The sequence below is a fragment of the Morchella importuna genome (genome assembly GCF_003444635.1).
Source record: "Morchella importuna strain M04M26 chromosome Unknown Morimp01GS029, whole genome shotgun sequence".
In the NCBI taxonomy this organism is placed as follows: domain Eukaryota; kingdom Fungi; phylum Ascomycota; class Pezizomycetes; order Pezizales; family Morchellaceae; genus Morchella; species Morchella importuna.
In genome coordinates this window covers 415,566-438,345 of record NW_025763426.1, presented here as the reverse complement: position 1 = coordinate 438,345, position 22,780 = coordinate 415,566, and the positions used below count along the sequence as shown (strand labels likewise).

The 22,780-nt window shown below is 48.5% G+C and overlaps 3 protein-coding genes across 3 annotated transcripts; all 3 read left to right on the top strand.

Moving 5' to 3' along the window:
• Window positions 1–7,963: 7,963 nt before the first annotated feature.
• LAJ45_08407 (uncharacterized protein) lies at window positions 7,964–8,514 on the top strand (the record flags this gene model as incomplete). Its single annotated transcript, XM_046117958.1, has 3 exons — window positions 7,964–7,975; window positions 8,234–8,359; window positions 8,452–8,514. 3 exons carry the CDS (start codon window positions 7,964–7,966, stop codon window positions 8,512–8,514), a joined length of 201 nt encoding a protein of 66 aa, XP_045968884.1.
• Window positions 8,515–8,736: 222 nt separating this feature from the next.
• LAJ45_08406 (uncharacterized protein) lies at window positions 8,737–10,798 on the top strand (the record flags this gene model as incomplete). The annotated part of the gene is made up of 5 exons (XM_046117957.1): window positions 8,737–8,765; window positions 9,026–10,055; window positions 10,121–10,444; window positions 10,507–10,612; window positions 10,698–10,798. The coding sequence occupies 5 exons, from the start codon at window positions 8,737–8,739 to the stop codon at window positions 10,796–10,798; spliced, it is 1,590 nt and encodes a 529-aa protein (XP_045968883.1).
• An 8,456-nt stretch (window positions 10,799–19,254) lies between these two features.
• On the top strand, window positions 19,255–22,237 carry LAJ45_08405 (uncharacterized protein; the record flags this gene model as incomplete). The annotated part of the gene is made up of 10 exons (XM_046117956.1): window positions 19,255–19,265; window positions 19,344–19,416; window positions 19,559–19,624; window positions 19,747–19,892; window positions 19,969–20,094; window positions 20,229–20,814; window positions 20,942–21,089; window positions 21,222–21,334; window positions 21,409–21,606; window positions 21,734–22,237. The coding sequence occupies 10 exons, from the start codon at window positions 19,255–19,257 to the stop codon at window positions 22,235–22,237; spliced, it is 1,971 nt and encodes a 656-aa protein (XP_045968882.1).
• Between the last annotated feature and the right edge of the window lie 543 nt (window positions 22,238–22,780).

Here is a 22,780-nt window from a genome sequence, read left to right as displayed (position 1 = left end):
GGGGGGGCCCAACACTAGAGTAGGTACATACATACCCACCCATCGTGGGCGACGACATCGGAATCGATCGCACTCCGCATCGCATCGGAAGAATGGGGCCAATCACTGCTGCGGGGGCAGATCATCGCGAGGCGGGGGTGGGGGTGTTGGTGTGTATGTGCTGTGGATGGGGTGTGTGGATGGGGAGAGGGAGAGAGGAGGAGGAGGAGGAGGAGGAGGGATATTGAGGGGGGGAAAGAGGGTGAAATGGGAGGGATGGGGGGATGGGGGTAGAGGGAAGGCGGGGGGGGGAGATATATAACTCAACGCTTCATGTTCACCCGTTGAACTAGCTGGGCTAGCCAATCTACATAGCTTTGTACCTACAGTAGCGTAGGGAGCTGTGCTGTGACATGTTTTGTTTGTAGAGTAGAGGAAACTGGGCTACATGTGGGTTGTATCGTATCTACAGTAATTAATAACCCACCACTACATACCACCACGACTACCAACCCAACCCAACCCAACAACAACCCATCTGCGACAGACAGACAGACAGACAGAGGGCTGTGTAGAAGCACGAAAGGAACGATGGGATCGAGATTGTGTGCGTGCTTGCTCGCGCGCGCCGACCGATAGGGAACCACTATATCTAGAGACAGAATCAGAATCTACCGGGCGGGGGTGGGTGGGTGGGAGGGGAGCAGAACAGTTCATCCAGAAAAATATATATATATATATATATAAATCCCAGGGCGCTGGCCCAGATTCGAATCGGACGGGGTGAATAGTAATCGGGTCCGGGGGTGAGGAGGGAAGGGTCCAGACAAGCAAATAAAGTGGGCTAGATAGAGTATAGCTAGGTACAGGTACAGGTCAGATACAGATACAGATGGCCGTTACATCTATGTATGTAGGTGTGTAGGTCATGTAGAGTAGAGTAACGGCCGGTGCGTCATAGATATTCAACTGTCTTGTCTTGTCTTTTTTTTCTCCCCACGGGAGGTTTTGGGGGAAGGGGGGGGGGGGGGGTGGAGGTGAGGTGAGGGAGATAGATCTGATCATTACCAGACCCTCCTCCTCCTCCCGGTCCCCCCTTTCGTCCCATCTACTCTACTGATCTGGTAGGTATATGTCCTGTACTTGGTGATACTCCATGTGCAATATAGCTGTCTGTGGACGATCGATCCCCGGTTATGCTTACGGGAGTGACAGGACAGGAAGGGGAGACGGTGACAGATCTAGAGTGGGTTTAATTTGATTTGGAAGGCTACCTACCTGCCTTGCCTATGTTCATCTTACATCTGACTCCATAATTCCCCCCCTTTCCCGCGGGGGGAATCGAATTGGAAATTGGAGCTTCTTGTTCTGTATGCTGTTGTGCTGCTGCTGCTGTATCGACTGGTATGCTATATGCTGTTGTATGATGGTGATTAACAATTAAAAGCTGTCGTTGGAGGAAACGTCAATCACATCACATCACATCCACTCATTTCCCCTCCCCTCCCATCACACCCCCCCCCCCCCCCCTTCCATCCCATCCCTAACAGCCATCCATCCCATCCCATCCATGATCCGTCCCATCTATCTCTCTATCAGGAGCAATAAAAAAAAAAAAAAAAAAAAAAAAAAAAGCGGAGACAAAACGAAACAATTTAACCCTGAGCCTACATTACATATCACACACATACCCTATCTACTCTCCGTTATGTATGTACAACTAAATATACCTCCACCCTACATGTCCTACATCAGTCAGCAAACGCACAACCGCACCCGCGCGCGCGCGGAGATAAGCATTCCTTCATCATCGCCCATCAGTTAGCCACCAGCGACCACCACCACGCCCAGAGTAGCCTAGCGCCCCCCCCCCCCCCCAATCCCACCCATCAGATTCCACTGTGTCGGGTGTATCGGGTCTTTCGCTCTCTCCTTCTCTCTCCCCTCCGTCGCCTCTCGTCTCGTATCCCACGGTTCCCACCCAGGGAGAAGGAAGGAGCAAGAGAGGGCTATCTTGCTTTGTGTGTGGTCTTGTCGCTTAGGCCTCCCTCTCCTTGGAAAGAAAAAAAAAAAATTGTGGTCTGATCTGAGATCCGGCTCCTCTTACCTTCCCTCCCCCCCTCCGTGCTTGCGAACAGACTGCGGGTTTTCCGATTCGATCAAGACATGGATGGCTAGCTAGGGGTGGTAGGGAGCGGAGGAGAAAAGAGAGATTTGGGATCTAGGGGTGGCTGCTGTGACCTGCTTTGCCGAGATTGGGGTAGTTGCGAGTGGCGGAAGAGAGGGGACGATCGGGCATGGCATGGCATGGCATGGCATGGCGTGGAGTTGTCTCTTGGGGGAGGCGATGGGGGGAGGGGGATGTACCTGGTGTGGAGAGAGGAGTTACCAGGTAAAGGAAAGGGCCATGTATGTAGAGTCATGGCAAGGACATCATGACGATGATGGAAGAGGAGAGAGGAGAGAGAGAGAGGAAAGTAGAAGAGGAGGGGTTTAGAGATGCTTACTTGCTCTATTGACGTTGATTACTTACTGACTACATGTAGATAGATGATGACGGGCGTGATCAGAATCTCTGATATTGATTTGTATCTTACGAGTGCCTACAGTTACACATTCAGGCCCATATAAATATAAACAATTAAACCCCCCCTAACCATCACCACCACCTAGAGTACACCCATCTACTGACTGAACCACCAACAACAACAACAGTTGTCAGTCATCTCAGACCTTCAGTCATTCAGTCGAACTGTCGAACTGTCGAGCATGTGTATCATCTCCCTCCCCTACAGACAGACAGACATGGCCCTAGGTTAAGTGTCTATCCCGGCACATCCTACCCCGGAAGCCTTGTCTGCCGGTTATCTGAAATCTCGGATCTGGAGGGTGATCGAGTTGGGTGTGTGGGTTGTGGTGTGTGTGTGGGCAACTTGACCCGGGGTGTGGGGCGCTCGCGCGACGATGGGATGTTCCGCAACCATAACCGCAACCGCACCTTTGTCAAGTATGAGCTGTTGACAGGCGGGAATCCGTCATGATGAAACTTCTTTTTTGGTTTTAGTTAGTGTTAGTGACAAGGAGATCTGGGAAGGGTTCGGAAGAAGCTCTTTGAGCGATATTCCCTACCAGCTTTCGCTCTAGAGTGCCCTACGCGAACTACTAGCTGGGTACCTGTGTAACGTCTGGTAAAAGAGATCTCGAAAAGACAAGAGCGAGAGGAAAAAGAAAGAAAAAAACTCCTCCCTCCCCTGCACGCACGCGCCGCCCCATCATTGGCTTCGGATTGGGGAGGAGGGGAGGGGGGCCGTATGGCGTTCGACGATGGGAGATCGTCGCCAACAACAGAAGCAAAAGAAAGTGTAAAAACAGATGAAGAGAATTTCCTTTCTTTTCTTTTTGCGATAGTCGAAAGGAGGTTGGAGCGCTCGAGCGCGCTAGAAGAGAAGGATCTCTGGGAGAATTGAGTCTCTCATCTCTACTGATCTAGAAGTACCGAAGCAGAGAACCTAGCTAGCCCAACGACTCATCAGTAGGTACCACTTTTTCTGGTGTCCATTATCTAATAGACGTAACTCTCTCTCTCTCCCACTCTTCAAAAAAAGAAAACATATGTGCACAAAAATCGCCCGCATAAGGGGGTGGGTGAGTGAGGTGAGGTGAGGAAGATTGAGATTGAGATTGAGATTGACGGACACGCCATGCCTATCCATGCCATGCCTATCCATGCCAGCCAGTCAGTCCCAGATGAAATTACTGGTGTTTTTTCTTTTCAAGCAAATTGATGTGGCAGTTTCTGTTTCTCACCATGGTCTCTCATTTTTTTTTACCTTCTTGCTTTTTTGCTTTTTTGCATTTTAAGTCTAAGTCCTGACTGACCAATTTCCTGGGTTTTCGCGTGGCTGGCTGATGTGATAGAAGCTTCGATTAGATGGGGGAGAAACTTCAGATCTGGGTTATTTTTTTTCGGGGGGGGGGGTGGCCCTTCCTCTCTCTTTTTTTTTTGCGCTTTTGTTGGGCCGGATAGGATCTCATGCCAGTGCTCTGGACGGCGCTCCCCGTACTTCTGTATCATGATCTGAGCTGGATTTTGACAGATGAGATAGATAGCCAGCCAGACAAGGCAGTCCTTGGATAAATGAAAAAAACGTTTTATTTTTTCCTTTGCTTTCCTTTGCTTTGCTTTGCTCCCTCTCTTCCCTCTCCCGCGGTCCCTTCCCCCACAGCCGCCTCCGCCGAGCTAGCTGATCGGAAGTGAGTTTATGCCTTACGACCCAGCTGGTCTGTGTTTCGCGCGGAGGATGCCAGATAGCTGGGTCGACTAGAGTAGACGTACAGGAGCAGCAGCAGCAGCAGCAGCAGCAGGAACTGCCAATTCTCGTATTTGAGGACGCCCCTTTCATTTCGGTTTTCCTTTTCGTTCTAACATTACTGTACTGTACCTACCAACTCACTCCCCTTCTTACTCATGTAGAGCATATACGTATGTAGAGTAGTTTTTAGTTAGTTGCAGCACCCGGTAGAGAGAAAAAGCTGTAGTGAATGAGGTAGGAGACATAGGTTTACCGGGTCATAATTGATTCTTTTTTTCTTTTTTTCTCCCACCACTCGAGCAGCATTATGAGATATCAATCTCCTCGCTCGCAACGCAATCTCCAATTGGCCAACAAGAAGCCAAGCAAGCAAGCGGAAGGGGGGGGGGGCGCCGGGTGAATCCGAAAGGGCGATTTGCGAGCTTTTTTGATCAAGCGAAGAGACACGAGATCTTGGGAAAGGTCCATCACCAGTTTTTTTCCCTTTTGACCAGAAAAAGGAAAGAAAGAACAAAAAAAGCAATTTCCCTCACGGGCTATGGGTCACAGATGATCACACACATCCACACACACCACAGGGTATATTTGTAGAACCCAGCTGAATGGATGGACCTGGACCTGGAGGACCTGGGTGTGAATAGATAGATGGGTGGATGGGTTGGTGAGCTGCAGATGCGTCAACGCATCTGCTTTTGGTCCATTCCCGGCGGGTCGAAACCGCTTGTCGATGAAATCGATCACGGTTGCGCGTGGAGTGGATGGTGGAGGTTACATGTAGGGGCACTAGCGTGTTTAGCGTAATGTAACGCCTTTTTTTGCGAGGTGGGAGTGCTAGGCTGGGCTGGGCTGCTGCTGGGCTGCTGCTGGGCTGGCAGCTAACCCCCATCCATCCACCCATCCATCCATCTGCTGCTATCCTCACCCCCAGGGTCTTCAATCAACGATTATTTCTCTCCGCACTATTGTGGCCGCCGCCGAAGGGACTAGAGATGTAGACTATATTTACGGGAGCCGCTAAAGCCGGTAAGGAGACGAGAGGGATTTGGGGGGAGGGGGGGTGGAAGGGTCATATGAAAGTGTGAATTGTGCATTGCGGCGCTCAAGAAGTGGACATGTATGGTGGGTTTATTTTTATTTTATTTTTTTCTCTCTGTCTTCATGCTCTCTTGCCTTTCCTTTCTTTTTTGTGGTACTGGGGTGTGTTTTCCTTCTTCTTTTTCTTTCCTTTTTGTGTGTGAAGCAGTTCCACCAATTGCAATCCAATTGATATTCCTATTCTAGCCGCCTTGAGGAGGAGGAGGAGGAGGAGGAGGAGGAGGAAGGGTAGGTAGGAAGGCCGGTGGACGTAGATATAAAACAGCTGCGCAAATAATAATGATAATAATAATAGACATCCCCCCCCCCCCTCCCACTCCCTTTACCGGCTTAGCTACTAACTACATAACCTACCTCATGATCTCCGCCGGCGGCGGGTTTATCATAAACTACAGGAATTTTTTCTCTTTCTTTGCCTGCGCGTGGGAGAGAGATCGGCGCAACTGTTTAAACAGGAATTAAAGTAGCTGGTAGGGGTGTGGGAAGGGGGTAGGGAGGGGAGAGTCAAATCGTCGATGTAGGCCCGTTTGATCCCCGGCCCTGGTATACCCTGTTGCCTTGAACGGTTTCTGCTGCGTTTTTGTTTTGGCGCCTGGGTTACTCTACGTTTGGGGGGGGGGGGGGGGGCGTGAGGTAGGTACCGTAGCCTAGGTACATACATTTAGTTAGATATTGTGATATTGTGATGTAGGGCGGAGGAGGTTCATACCAGTAGATGTATGTACCTATGATATGTAGGTAGAAGGGAAGGAAGAGAAGCAGAGGGGAAGGTTGACACTGTAACTGGATCCATCATCATGTCAGCTCCATCGTGTTGGCTGGATGGATGTCATGTTCTGTTTTAAACCTTTGGCCGTTTCTGCTCAGGTGTCAAAAAGGAAGCACATACCTACATGTACCCAGCTGCTCATGCTGCTGCTTCTGCTGCTACATTACTAGCCGCTAATATGTATCTGGAATTGGGTTATTGGGTTGCTATCTGTTCGTCATTCTGACTTGCCCATTTGACCCTGTCTGTACCGTGTGGCGGCTGTGTGGCTACGGATCTTTGAGTCAAGTTTGAGGTTTTTGTCTTTTGTGAGGTGGTTGTAGCAATTGGAGAGAGGGAACGAATTCAAAGAGGGCGAGAGATTTTCTGCTCCTACTATTACTACTCCTACTACTACTGCTACTACTACAACTCCTTCTTCACCTCTTTCCATCTCTGCGCGCGCAACATATTTTTGTCTCTAGCTATATACATTACCCTTTGAGATTAATCTCGATTTCCACCTCCACTTCATATCTCGGTTCCTCGCGAAACACCCTGCATTAGCTAGTGTTAGTTATATCTCCATCTAGCACTTCCACTTGCTTCCCCGTTTTGCGCAGATCTGCTTGTTGCTTGGTTTTCTTGAAAGCAGCTCTGCTCCCGGGAGGTTTCTATTTATTGCCTGGTTTCGTAGTAGTTTCCCAGGCGGGATCCTCCTCTCATTTTTTTTTTTGTGTGTGCTTTCTTTTTCTTCTCTTTTCCTCCTTTGGCCTCATCTGAAGAAAAGAAGGGAAGGGAAAGACAGAAAGAAGAAGCTGTGTACCGTACATCTACATACGCCCAGTGACCATCATTTCAATACTTTACTTATCCACCCATCCACATCCATATCCATCCACCCATCCACCTTAAAGCAGAACTTGGACCCCAAGAAAAGAAAGTCGCTGTCATCATCTCGATCTAATAATCCCAGCCCGCCCCGTCCGCGTCCTCCCATTGTTCGCTGTTCTGTTCTGACCAGCCATCATCATCACATCTTCCCTCACTCACAGCTTCTCTGTCTGTCTCTCTGCGCTGCTGCTTCTGCTGCTTCTGCTTCTTCATACATACATCCCACACTCCACTCCCACCCCCGTTCCATACCAATACGTACATATTCGTACATACACACACATTTCGTGCGTACATACACTACAGACAGTCTACAGACAGACCGTCTGGACAGAAGACTGAACGACAGACCAGACCAGACACACCCACTCACTCACAAACACCCACACCCTCGACTCCACTCACACACACAAATACTCACTCACCGTACCGTACCTACCGTACTTTCCCTTCTGGTCATTTCCAGTCTCACATACATACATTACTACTTCTTGCGCTCGCACTTTCCCTCTATCTACTCTTTTCTCTCCACACCCTCCACACTCGCCCAGATCAAGAACACTACCACCCCAAATCCGTCAATTACTTCTTCTGCCGTCCCGGGTGTCTCCCTCTGCCTGTTGGTCCGACCATCCCCTCGCTTCAATCTTCCTACATACTGCCGCGCTCCTGCTCGTTGATTTCCTGAGTGAGTGTAAAAGTAAGTCTACATAATATTCCTCACCTCACAACCACCCATCTTTATATCACATCCAGACAGAAGCCTCCCCGGTGCCGCTGTTAGATCGTTGGATCGATCTCTAGTCTCGCTAGGCTCAACCCACCACCACTACATACATACATACATACATACATACATACCACACACCCTAACTTAACCCAACCCTTCCCACCTCTTACCACTGCCACCCCCCCCCCCCGCAAAAAGCTTCATATGCTCACAAAAGTCCCCCCCTTACCAGGACGGACATAGATAGAAGCAACAGAAGAGCGAGCTTCCGCCACCTGTTCGCATAACATAATACCTACTTATCCCCAGGTCCTCCCATCTGTCGTCGCAGACATTCGTTTGTTGCTCCTACATCCGATCAACTACATAACACCCACCTATCCCAACGTCACGCCTGGCCTTCTTTACAATCAGCCAGGAACCAAGATAATAGAACACATCAGGGTTGTGTTTTTGTTGTTATATTATTATTAGTGTAGTAGTTCGATTCACTTACTCACCGGAACCCGGTATCTACCCTTTACCTACATACTTATTACAACTACAACTACTACTACCACTACTACCTTCGTCAACTCTTGCTGGTCTATTGCTGCGTTGGTAACTAGCCCTGGGAAACTTTGCGACGGCTGAAGTTTCATTATCCTCAAGGAACAATAGAAATACTAAAACTCCAATCTTTTTTATCGCAGATTGCATCAATTCGCCTGCCTGCAGTTGTGTCCGCGGTAAATCTTAAGGCTGAGTCGTTGTGATTAGCCTTTCGTCGCTGTCGTTCGTTCGTTGTCGTTGTCGTCGACCACGACCATCCACCACTACCCACGGTCCAGCCCTTTAGCTCCAGTAACACACTAGTCTCAGCTACCGGCGGCTCGCCTCCCGCCTTATTCAAGAAAGTTACCTCCATCTCGAGATAAGCCTTCAACATTCTTCACTCCGCGATCCTGTTATCACCTCCTTTGTCTCCCGCCACAGGCATGGAGTCATCGGAAAATAGAAGGCAGAGGTATGTAAAGAATAGCCACACACTTACCCAATAACCTTTCTTCACTACCTACCTCACTCCACCACCTTCTTACACCCCCCCTTTTCAAACTCTCTACCTTATTATCCGCTACATTCATACCTCTCTGTATGCTTTACCTCTTTACTCCTCAATAGGTAGAGACGACGTAATGAATACGCTTTTTCAAGGGTTTCAACTACACAAGACTCAAGGATACCTTTAAATATTAAACAGACCTGAGCCTAATCTTAGCCTTTTAGTGATACTCTGCCATCGATGTCCACTTACATGGGGGGATTCGAGGGGGTAGCGGGGGAGAGTACTCGATACCACCAGCAAAATTCGTCTATAAATCGCACAAGCATATCGACAGCCTCGCCCATCAGTCCAACAACCACATTTGGCCCAACGCCACCACTGTCGTTTCCACCTCCAGCACCATCGCACAGCGGCTACAACACACCACCCGACTCGCGAAAAACATCGAGGAATGAGGATTGCAGGCAGACTCTGCCGCCGCTGGCGGAGGGACGGCAGTCGTTACCGTCATTGTCGGAGGCTCTGTGTAGGGATGACCGATTTCCAGCTCCATCACCAATGCAGACACCGCCTCTAGGCCAAGGTTCATTCTCGGGGCCTTCAGGACCGCACCCAGATTCGATGCCGAGGAGTCAACCGGAGACGCTGCCAAGTGTGCAGACGCTACCACTGTCGGGCTCGACAACTTCGAGCTCGTTATACTCACATTCAACGCCGTTACCTCCTCCCCCACCGGCGCCGCAGAGCTCAGCAGGTCCTAGCCCGATGCACAGCCACGAATCATATAACCGACGAAACAGCCAAGAGCATTCAAGGACGTTACCGCCTAACCCTTATGCAGCTGCACCTCCCCAACCTGTCATTCCTGCGATTCGACCCAGCGACCCGTACCCAGCACCACCAACCAACGGCCACTCCTCGTATCAGCCATCACACCCTTACCCTCCGCCCCCACCGCACCATATCACATCACCGCAATACCCACCGACACCGTCGTATAGTAACGGCAGTAGTACATCACAACAGTATCCGTTCCCACAGCATTCAAGTGCTCCGCCACCCCAGTCAGCATATCAGCCACACCCTCAACCTCCGCATTCAACTTCGTCGTACTCATATCCTCCGCGAGATGCATATCCGCATGACCCACCACAAACGTCGCCTGGTTCAGGGGGAGGGATGAAGAGGAATTATGGATCTACAATAGAGAGGGCGCTTTCTATCTCGACATTGCGAAGGGACTTTGATTTGGTAAGGATTTAAGGATTATATTGGAAGAAACTTGAAATTCTAACTTTTTTTATTTTTTTTTACAGACCAAAGAAAATTCGGCGAAAATCTACTACATTGTACAAAGCTGCCAAGATGTTGCTAAAAACTTACAACCGAACCTTTTGGACCATTGTTTGAGGGAATTGTCGGACGCGATTGATTGTTCGACTCGGAATACGGAGGCTCTGAGAAGCTGCCAACAGGTATTTCAGGAATTATGTGCAAAGGAATATGCGGAGCAGAATGCTGCACAGAGAGTGAGCACCAACCACTCGTCGGAATATGGGGGCGACGACAATCATGGGTATGCGGATGATACCAGGTCAAATGGATCGGCACAACCCGATGCCAAGAAAATCCGGAGAGGCGTGAGTGCTCTTGTGTGCCCAAAGTGGTTTTCGTAGTTTTCATCCCCGCTGACTTGAAACAGCGGGCTGCACCACCTGGGCGCTGTCATAGCTGCCACCGGGCCGAGACACCTGAGTGGAGAAGAGGACCTGATGGCGCGAGAACGCTCTGTAACGCCTGTGGACTACGTATGTCACATGCACTCTGGTTTTTTTTCTTCTCGAGGGGTGGATAGGGGGACAGCTATACTGATTAAGATTGAAATTGAAACAGATTACGCTAAGCTCACCAGGAAGTTGAGCAAATCCAACATGAACACGAACGGAAGCGGACAAATCGCGGGAAGGAACGCACCAAATTCGCCCCTACCATAGCGAGCGCAGAGTGAGAAAAACCAGCCACATTTTTCTTTATGTTTACTTTTTCTTATTGCCGATGGTTTATCTTTTTCCCTTTTTTGCATTTGATGACGGTGTGTGGTGCCATGCTACCCAATAAACCCCTGGCTAGGCCAGGTTAGTTTTTTGTTTTCCATTCATGGGGGTCTTGGGGCGTTCTTCATGATCATGATTTTTCTTGTAGCGGTGTTATATTTTCTTTTCCGTTTTGATCTTTTGAGCCTGTTTTTATTGACAATTGTTTCTTCTTTCTTCACATCTGCGATTTGTTCTGTCGTATCAGCGCTCTATTTAAACGGATCTCACCTTTTCCCTCTTCTTTTTTCTTTTGTACGGACGTTTTTCACCACCATATCAAATTCCACTCGTCGGCGAACGGGGAATCCACCTTTTCATCTTCTTTCTTCTCCCACTGCAATTGATCTAATCCACAGAAAAACTGGGGTTGAGTATTTGTGCGTGTAACTTCTTTTTTGGGGGCCTTATTCTTATTTCCTTTGTCAAAACTTTTATTTTTTCTTTTTCTCTACAGGTAACTAAAGCTTCTTTTTTTTTGGCATCGACACATCAAATGTATATCGCATTTTATTCTGGGTTAGGAAATAGGAAACTAGGGTATTCAAGAAGTCAAAAAATAAATAAAAAAAGAAGTAAGCTTCATGGAAGAATCCGCCGGTCCGTACACCTGGTGTCCTTATTTTTTTTGCCTGATCGATCCATCTCACTACCACGGTTATATATATTATTATTATTATGTCCCTTTTTTTTCCTGTCGACCGGCCAGCTTAGGTAAATCAGGGGATATCTCATTAATTTCCCACCTACCACCTAGGGCCTGCCTACATCCACAACCACACTACCGTCACAATTGCCAGTACTTGCCAGTCTCACTCTTCACACTGTTTTTCTCGCCGTCATCCGCCATCCGCCATCCGCAATGGAAAAGATGATTAGTAGTACATCATATTGTGTAGTTCTCATTTTTCCACGATGTGAGACCTCCCAAACAAGCCCCCTCAAAAAAAGGAAAGAAAAAAGTAAAATGGGGGGAAGATGAGGGAGGAGGGGGGTGTTGGGTGGGGAACGAATATAGTAACCTACCCGTAGTGGGGGAGCGTCCGTCGCCTAGACCACTCTCAGGGCTGCCACGCGAGCGAGAGGACCGCCGCCAGTTTTGGCTTGGCGTGGTGGAAGGAAAAATGGGAACAAAAGCTTAGCGGAGACTAAGCTGGAGTTGTACTAGAAAGATGTTCCCTCACCCCCACCCCCCCCCCCCCCCAGTAGCGGCGGGTACGGGAAGGAACGAGGGAAATGAGAAAAAAACAGGGTGGATGTGATCTCTAATGACATTGTCAATGCTGATGTGGGTTAGGGCTGGGTTGGTTAAGTTAGTATGGATCGTTGATGGAATGAATCTGCCGGAGAGATAGGAGGGGAGATTCGACCTGGGTGCTGTTAATTGACAACTGTACATGGGAGCTAGTTCGGAACGTTTTTCTGTTTTATGCGCCCTGTGGTTTTTCTTTCTTTTTTCTTGTGCTCTACTGCCGGCCTGACTGTTCGAATGACTATTCTGAAAGCGCACATAGCCGGCTGGGCGGTAGTAGTAGTAGAGTGTAGTTATGGTGGTGGTAAGTGGTGGTGGTGGTAGTTCTTCGTGGTTGTGGTTGTTGTAGTAATAATTGCAAATAGTTAACTTAGTAAGGGTGTAATAAGATTAGGCTAGCCTCCCTGTAGGTAACTGTTTTCTTACTATTTATTGATTGCTCCGCGGGACAACGCACGATATGCGATTCGCAAGGAGGATGTGTATCTGGAGTCAGGGAGATCAATTTCCCCGGTCAGTAGGTATATAGTAGTTCATGTAGGGATTAATTAATACCAAAAAATAAATGAAATACATAATTCATGGGAAAAAGAAGGCGCGGTAGTACAGTTTGAGGAACAGTGTGTGAGATGTGATATGAAGGAAAGGGTGGGTTTTGATTGAGTACTGCACCAGGAAAGATTTGCACGATCGGTTCGGTTCTCTCGGCGCGCGGGGAGAAGGGTATATACGTTTATTCTATGGGAAGTTTTGATCGGTTTGGGGAAAATCACCGTTTAAACAACTTCAGTCAGAGTGAAGGAACCAGATGAGCATCTAGCTAAAGGAAACAAACGACAAATCTACTAACATGTGAGAGAAGTGGCTTCTCTCCTAGCGAAGCCTCTGAGTGGTCTATCTAACTTTGCAATGCATGATGGGGGGGGAGAGCGAGGAAGATAGAGTGGCCCACGTTGGAATTCCCGATTTTCCTTCCCAGGATTACAACCTTCCGACGGCGCTTTTTCAAGTTTGGCTCGATCCTTCATCGTGGGCGGCTGGCTGTCCTAGGAAAGGTGCGTGGCTCGTCATAGAGCGCTGTGGAATGGCTGGACCAGCTAATCAGCACCGGCGAGGGCTTGCCTGTTCATTGGGGGATCCATGTGTTTGGTATCCGGTGGACAGGCAAGGTTTATCTTGGTTGGTTGGTTAATTATGGGGTGTTCAATAATGGGGTGCTCATATGAGAGAAAACGAGACGGCATAATTCGTGCCCGCTTTCTATGCACAAGCTGCATCGGCTCGGTAATCTTGCTTATGGGGGAGGGGGGTGTCTTCCTCAAACTCGGTGCGGGATTATTCGTATGGTTTAATACTGGGAATGTGTAACGAAGAAGAAGAGCGGTCAGTCAGTCACTGTGCAGTTTTACACTAGAGGATTTTACCGTAGAGCACTTGCCTGTGTGATCATGGATGATAGGTTACTCATGGATGCTTCATGGAGCGGTGAGGAGGCGAGTGTTATTCACACCGTTTGATATCTGGACCGCCCACAAGTAGAAGCCATTCCCTAGCGCAGGATAATCTTGCAGCATTATGCAAGGATGCCCTTGGGGGTTGAGCGAGAGGAGGAAGAAGTCAATAGAAGATAGATGAACAGACGGTTAGACACCGAGTTTAAGGGCGGTTGTTCCTGAGATTAGGTAGATGATGTGCATATGTTGTAGACATACCCACACTCACAAGTATTAGTTATCTGGCCAGAGGCTGTGGCTGATGGGTGATTCCGTACCAAAAAGAAAACGGAAGCTAGCCCAACTTGTTATCTGCAGAAGGCAAAAGGAAAACAACGCACAGCCAATTAGAGGCTAGTGAGAAGAATAACGAGGACCTTCTGGGAGAAATTTCAGCATCCAATTCTTTTGTTCTTTTCCTGCTGTCTTACTACAGCTTCAGCATATTCCATGTATCTACATGTATCCATACCACTAAAGCCACTTACTGTCTTACTACAGCTTCACACAGTACAGCCTAGAAGCTCTTAGCTCTACAACCAAAGCTATGTACATGCTTTGTGTCTCATCTTCGTCCCGACTTCACAGCAGTAGCAGCAGCCTTACCTACAACCAGGTTTCGTTGACGTCATTGGATCTACTCCCCCCAAATTAAAAAAGCCAGGGCCCTGAGCTTAAAATACCAACCCTAACCCTACATGGATCTCGAAAATCTGAGACCTGGAAAAACAGGAATCCAAAATTGAGAAATCCCTTGATCGCTCAACGGCCACGTACTACTGAATCCCGGAAGCAGCTCTCATGTGGGGTGCATCAGTGCATCAGTGCTCAGTTCACATCTTAGACACCTACGTTGCGGTGTATGTGTGAAACATGTGAATCGATCTTGAATTGCTTCGATCTGAGATGGAAGTATATGTACATGGCGATCTGAGACCTTTTTTTATGTGTAGGTATTTCCTTTTTTTTCTTGGGGTAGAGCCCCAACCACAACAACACCCCTCCCCCCTACCGAAAGCCGTTGAAGGTCGCTTCTCTTGACTAGAGTGGGTTTAGGTGAATGGGCAATGTGAGATTGTATATGGGAAATTCCTGTTCCCGTGCCCTGTGAGCTAGGCATCAGCACACTCGTAATGCCACCGAGTCAGACATCTGCGGCGCGGTATTTTGGCCTTGCCAGATTTAATTACAGAACAGTAGTGAGTTGATAAATGCGCTCATTCCCTAAACTGGGTAAATTAGCGGGCCTTGCAGTAGTGAATCGTCTCATATCGGTGGCCGCTTGTTCTAGATCTCGGGATTTTACTAGACTGTAGGATCTGTGTCTGACTAGGGACAGAGATCAACGATGCAGGTAGGATATGTGTCAATGATTCACTCTTCCAAGTGGACTTGAGGACCCAGGACCTAGCTTACCCCCCCTCCCTCCTTTTCTTCCTTCCTCTCCAGCCAAGTCTGAAACCTTGCCATGGCTAGGTCAGGACTCTGCTAAAATGTTACAGAACCTCAAAGGACCTGCAGTATCAAACCAGGTTTCTTTCTCGTAGACTTGGATTTTTGGTCATTTTTTGGAAACCAGGATGAACACGTCTTCAAATTCGCTGTGAGACCATTCACTTCCTTCGCGCCCACCACTCAACGACCACATAACAACCGACCCAAGACGCACATGCGTACTCTGGCTCCATAGGGATTCTTTTTGGAGAGCGACTGGCATGATCCCTGGGCATCCTGCATGATCATAAGATCTAAGCCTTATTACTCGTGAATCGTGCCAATTAGAGCAGGAGTGTGGCAAGATTAGACAGATAGGCGAGGATAGATCGTAAAAAAGCAAGCCCGCAACCCCGGCATCTCTCGCATCGCAGCCGTGCCTTTCCCCTGGGTGTGATGTACCGAGAGTCTTGAATAAGGCAGTCCAGGGGCAATGATTGAATTCCACAAATAAGGCAGGCAAAGCAAAAGCCCTTTTGATTCTGGTCCGTTGGATTAAAATTCAGGCGTTGTCCTCATGTTCTGTTGACCAACCTACTCAGCTTACTTATTTGCCTCCAAGGTCTTTTTTTTTCGGTGGCAAAGCTGAGCCCTTGTTTCTTGAGCTTGAGCGGCTTTCATTGGTGTTAAGCCCAAGACGCAATACAACCTCAGGAGATATAACTATCCAGTGGAAAGTATCCTAAGAAAATATCCTAAGAAAGTTTTATTCAGCATTGGCTAATTAAGCATAACAATGAACACTTAGCTATAAGTAAGAGGTATGAGGTTCGCTTTGATTACTTAAATCTTATCTTTACCCCAAAATAAACGGATACAAGCATGCCAGGAACTTCATTCGTTCAGCTAATGACTTTATAGATCTTCATTTGAATTTTAGAATACATACGACGATGGTCCTAATACCAAAGCCCATCACTGGAGTCCTATGTGGATGTTGAAGTTGACGTCGTAAGGTCTCAGTGTGACGGTTTGGGATACATTGGCAACGTCGACGTTCAATTAAGGTGTGGCGACCAATCATCTGCATGGTTGGCAAGATAAGCATCTGCCTACCTGCTACTAGAGTATGTACATGTATTCTTCTATTAGTTATGCAGGGACCATTGCCTACATATACATACCAAGTAAACTTTACCTACCTCGCAGCACTAACTAATAATTACTGCTTTAGTGAAATGAAACATTTAGCGCCATATTGCCATGTGAGGCGTCGGGACCACGAATAAACATAATACATATCAACATATCAGATCGGACCCTTCCCCGACATCCAGATCGGAACTTCATCGAAGATGGGACAATTTACCCCGACGGGCTTCTACGCGGCGAGGAGTCGGGAGTGGGTGGGGGAGAAATTTCGAAACGATCGTTTTTTTCTTTCTTTCTTTTACCGGCAATCTTCTGGGCGAACCGAGACCGCTGCTGCAGCTGGTTTGAATGAAGATCTATCTTGTATCTTGTATGACAAGCCTTGGGGGGTAACACCTATCTAGAGTCCATGCACTCGACATATCTCTTCTGCATACATACTCCCGCGGCATGGAAGACTCAACTCGGATCGGCCAGATTACCGACAGGGGCGATTATTACTTTGACAGGCGATTTCTGGGATTGGGTTCTAAATACGACCAGTGATGGGTTGTATTTGTGTACGGCACATGCAAATTGCTCTTCTTATGGTGGTCTACCTGGATTATCTGTGTGACTTTACAGGGTGAATCAGAGCCCCGGCTTACGATGCTATATAACTCGTTAGAAATGCAATCAATTTACGGATACAACATTTTATTTTGTCTAATTCTCTGGTTCTTTTCGAAACGAAAACCACGTGGGAGGTGAGGAAGGCAGCAGTTGGTGCTAAATGGTGGTGGTTACTGTTTTATAATCACACCTCTTTTTTCTGTGTCGTTACTCTACGATAAATTGGCACATTCCGATCCATATACCCGACATGAACAAGATTCTGCCACCCCCCTCCCCCCACAAACAGCTTCAGGGACCTACGTCAGCCAGGCGCTGTGGAAATGTTTGTTTTCCCAGCGGCGGAATTCACTCAAAACCTGAGGTAAATAGCACAACAAGCAGCAAGTCCGATCCAGCCCCCCAGGATAATCGTTTCAGATGGGGAGACAGGGGGAGGACAAGAGGAGGGATGTCAGATCGTGCAGCTAACGGAGGGCGGATCTATATGTGAGGCTCTTATCCTGTATTGGGCCGTTAACATTACTATACCTAGAGGCCTACATATGCTCTATGATACTATTTCACATACCCTCTCTCTCTCCGGGTGCAATGCAGAAACGAAACGGGCAATTTCGGACGCAGGGTGTTTTGCGAGGATAAGCACGGCGATAAGGCCTAGGGCGGGCGTACCGGAATATGCATCGTGTCGATTTTCCGAATTTATGACCTGATGAGTGAAAGGGAGTAATCACGCAAGCCAGCCATTGTGGTAGTGGCTGTAGTGGTGGTGGTGGTGGAGGGAAGGGAAAGGGGCGAGCACTCAGAAAGCCTTTACACTTTGTACAGGTGGCAATTAAGTGGATGTGGGTGCATCACCGTCCAACGGACACATTGCTGTTGGACACCTCGTGGCCATCATCCTTTTTGGAGGAGAGGGCAGCATTTGTTGCTGTTGTTGAAAAAGCAACGCTGCTTGCTGATGCATCGGGATTTGCTTTGAACGACCTAAGCCGAGATGATGAATGATGACCTATCTGGTCTACATTATACATTATTATACATGGAGGTTTACAAAGTGTCGGTAAATTTTGTGTTTGGCCCCATCCATTACCGCCAGTAGGTGGGTTCCCAGGCAATGGGGATATGTACCGCAAGGCTACGAAAGGAAGGGGAAGGAGGGGGATACGGGTACCTGCACAGCATCTGCAGTTACCAGATAGAGTGCCTCTGTCTGATAGGCATATCGAGATGAACGTCGATATCGATAAATCACATTTAACTGGGGAAGGGGTCACATTTGCAGCTGGTCAGGGCACCAAAAAAGAGGTAGGGATTTGCTAACATGTATGTATATAGTAACTCTTTGAGTCACTCCGCTCCCGTAAGAAGAGATAGTACCTATCTTACAAATTAGTTTCACGAAAGAGAACAGCGTCGAAGGGTTCGAATTGGTAATCTTCCCCGCCCCACATTTTCCTGCTGTATGTACATACATAGAGCACATAAATAGGGACTTTTTATTTTATTTTGGGAGGGGAATGTATTTACACACCTGCATGGTGGGTGGATGTATGTATGTATGTACATGTACCTATTTCCTTCCATTCTCCGCCGTACACCACCTCCACACACAGTCTCCCTCTCTCTCCGGTCCCACTCTCTCCGGTCCCACTCTCTCCGGTCCCACTCTCTCCGGTCCCACAACTAGCTCTTTACCCTCCCCGAGACCTGCGTTTCGTTTGTCCGTGTCTCAAACCGCTGTCTGCTGCTTGTGATCGGGCACTAGGACGGACCTCACTGGTCGTAATTCCAGTAGCCAAGTTAGTAATCCTCGGGAACTGGAGCCTGCTCCAGGGATTAGTTGATTGGGTTTTTGATTGATTTGATCTATGATGGCGGGATCGGGAGAGCTTGTCTAAATCCTCATTGACCAGGTACATCACCACTTTCTAGGTCTAGGCACATATACATACATAGAGTACCTACACTCCATTACTCCACATTCGATTACTGCATCTGTATCTGTTCCAAAGGGAACACGGGCGTTTGAAACCGATAAATAAATAGCTTTTAGTGTTAGTGCAGCGCCCGCAAATCTTATCGCCGAAACACAAACGATAAGCAGCGCAGCATCAAGGGTCCTGAAAGGAAGAAAAAATTCCTTTCGTTAATCCCGGGGTCGGCTTGCAAATCAATTAACCCCGCGCCCACCGCAAATAGTGTAAGCAATTGCAAGCCCCCAACGTCGCATCATTACCACCCACTACCAACCAAAAACTCAATCCACCACGGCTGCCCGCAAATTCGAATTGTTACTGCTGCCAGCCAGTCCCCAATCAATCACTTGCAAATCAATCTGCCTGCTAGCCGCTGCCGCTGCCGCATACACATCGCCGTGCCCGCTCCCTCCACCCCCACCCCCTCACAAGTAAATGGGTCTACTGTATGTGTCTTATTTACCCCGCCGCCGCCCTGGGGAAAAGAAGGAGCTCTGCTGATTAAGCCACCCCTCCCCAATTAGAGCTCTTGGAACCCCGCTGGAATGGGAGGATGCAAAGCACCACGCCGATGAGGTTCGGAAGCTGGGGATACAGGTATGCGAGATGTTACAGCCGGCCCTATGCACCAATGCAGGGGGTGGTTTCTTTATTTATTTTTAGTTGGATCTTTTTTTTTTTTTTTTTTTTTTTTTGAGGATGAGCAATTGCTGACGGATCATTGTTGGTTCTGGTGTAGCAATTACTGGAGATTTGGAAAAATTATAGAGGGAACGAGAGGGATGTGTTGCTGTGGGGAGATGAGGTGCGTCGATTCTTACGGGAAGAGGAGTGGACTATATGAGAGCTTCTTATATGTTTCACTACTACCTCTACTACTACGTACTTGCGGTCTGCTAACAATAATAATGAACTGTACTGCTTTAGCTTGAGTATCTTGTTGTCTCCTATGACGAGGGGGGAAGGCGTGCTCTGCTTTCGCTTCGGCAAGCCGAAATTCTCGAGGAGCTTGCCAATGACGAAAAATTGCGAAAGGCAGGGGGCGGTGTCCCAGAGATCAGTAAACCAGAAGAGTCAGTATTTGCTAGTTGCAGTTACAGTTTCATTATAATTAGGGGGAGAAATGTCTAATAAGCTTCTTCTATGCAGCGTCTGTGGGCCCATGCCAACTTTCCACCCCGAATACGGGCGTTTCCAGATCGAATCGACCCCTGGTGCGCCCTTCAACCTGACCTGGAAAGATTTGCTGTCTGTGGAGAAAGACATGAAGCGCAGGTGCGTCGTCTTTGTCTTTCGTTAGTTGGCTCCGCTTTTGGCCAGATAGCTAGAGCACACTCCACTCCACTGCTATGCTATTGAGTATTGGGGCCAAAAACCGGTTTTTTTATATTTACTTTTTGCCTTTGCAGGAGAGTCATTGCAAAGCAGCACATGGCCAAAAACGAGGCGGTCATCACGCTGCCAAACTTCCCGCTACTGGGCTCAAAGGACGTGTTTACTCATCCGCCGGTCGTCGCAGATGGGTCAAGGTCACGGAGCCAGTTCCTCTCCGACGTTGTGATAAACCCGCACATCCGTTTCCCCACGCTGTCGGCCAACATACGGTCACGGCGCGGCAAGAAGGTGGCCATCAATATGCCCATCTTCTACGACGAGAAGACGCCCCGACCATTCCGTGACCCCACAATAGACTACGATCGACACCTATTTCCCGAGGACGACGATGTGCGGAATGGTGCAGCACAGGAGGGTCACATCTATATGGACGCTATGGGTTTTGGGATGGGCTGCTGCTGCCTGCAGATCACGCTGCAGGCGAAGAATATCGTCGAGGCGAGAATGCTGTATGATCAGTTATGCCCATTGGGTCCGATAATGTTGGCCCTGACGGCGGCTACCCCGATTTTTAAGGGCTTTTTGGCAGATGTGGATGTAAGGTGGAATGTCATCTCCCAGGCTGTGGACGATCGTACCGATGAAGAAAAGGGATTGAAGGTCAACCACCTCCCCCCCTTTCCCCTACCTTCTAATCATTACCACACAACACTCCCCCTTGAAATGATTCAATTGTTGGCGGAATGGATCTCGTGGTGGATGTAAGATGCTGATACGGAAATTGCAGCCGCTCAAGAATAACCGTTTCGTGATACCGAAATCAAGATACGATTCGGTATCTGCGTACATCTCGCAGGACCCCCGTTTTAGGCCAGAGTACAATGATACGGATCTTGTAATCGACAAGGACATTAAAAAAACACTTATGGATGATGGTCTGATTGGCCCCCACCCTTCTATCTTTAAAAATCATTTTTATCGATTTTATCATAATTATCATATTATCGGGATGACGCGTGACTGACTTTTTCTTCTTTTTTTCTTTACTTTTTTTTTGCAAACTACAGGTATGGACGAGAACCTGGCAGCTCATTTTGCCCACTTGTTCATCCGGGACCCGTTGGTTATCTTCCAGGAGACCTTAGATGAGTCTCCAGAGGGTAAGGCGGACCATTTTGAGGTGAGACCAGCCCGGGAGAGCGCGATAGTGTGAAGCAATTGCTGACCATGCCTCCTTACTTGGGAGGGTTTAAGAACCTCCAATCGACGAATTGGCAACATATGCGGTTTAAGCCTCCTCCACCAGGTGGTAATATTGGCTGGAGGGTAGAGTTCCGTAGCATGGAGATCCAATTAACTGACAATGAGAATGCTGCATTCGCCATATTCATCGTACTTCTCACGAGGGCGATCTTGTCTTACGGATTGAACTTCTATATCCCGATATCCAAGGTTAGTCTTAGTAGCTTTTTTCTGCCACACGTAGCCAGGGCCAGCACACATGGACTTGGTTACTACGTTGGTCAGATATAGTATTTTCTCATCTTGTGTCCCTGGCTGACCCTGGGTCCACCACCAGGTCGATGAGAACATGGCAACGGCACACCGCCGCGGTGCAGTCCTGACCGAAAAGTTCTGGTTCCGCAAGAACCTTTTCCCACCGCGCAAGCCCACCAACGGGGGCACCCCAGCACCATCACGCCCCGCCTCCCCCGGTCCCGTCGAGAGGGAGTACTGCCTCATGACAATCGACGAGATCATGAACGGCAGCAAGACCAATGAGTTTGTGGGGCTGATCCCCCTGATTGAGAACTACCTCGACACGGTCAACGTCGACGTTGTGACCCGCTGCGAGTTGGCTGGATATTTGAGCTTGGTCTCGAAGCGCGCAAGCGGGGAGCTGCAGACGGGTGCCGCGTGGATCAGGGAGTTTGTTCGCGCCCATCCCGACTATAGGGGTGATAGCGTCGTGAGCCAAAGCATCAACTATGACTTGATCAAGGCGTTGGATAGGTTAGGGAACGGTGACGGCGTGCTGGATGAGCAGTTGTGCGGGAGGCTGCTGGGGGGGTCACGGGCGTGAGAGTAATTGGTGTGCGGTGAGGGAGAGAAGTGCGTCCCGGCACTCGATAAAAAATTTGTTACTTGGGGTTGATATACCCGCCTGCGTTAAATTTATTCCTTTTTATTCTTTTTTTATATCTCGTCTCTTGTGGTGACCTGACCCGACCTGACTCGACCTGAGAACTATTATTGATGTCTTGATACCAGCCTGGGAACCCGTTGTATGTCTCTGTCTCCATCTCTCATTCTGGCCTGCTGGGTTATTTCCGGACTTGTGGTAGCAGCGGTCACTTCCATTGGTAAGTAGCGGGCGGCGGTTGTTGAGGTTGTTGTGGTTGAGTTGTGGTTGTGGGTTGTCGTCTGTACTCTACTGTGCTGCTGAGTACTTTGCATACAGCGACCTGCATATCAAGCAACATCCCACGCAGCAGTAATAATAATAATTCCTTCCCGCAATCACAGGTCCGTCCCAACGAAGGCAGTACAGTAGAGTACAGCTGCACAGTACATCCAATACCTAACTACACCACAGTACTCTACATATACACACATCCAGTACAAC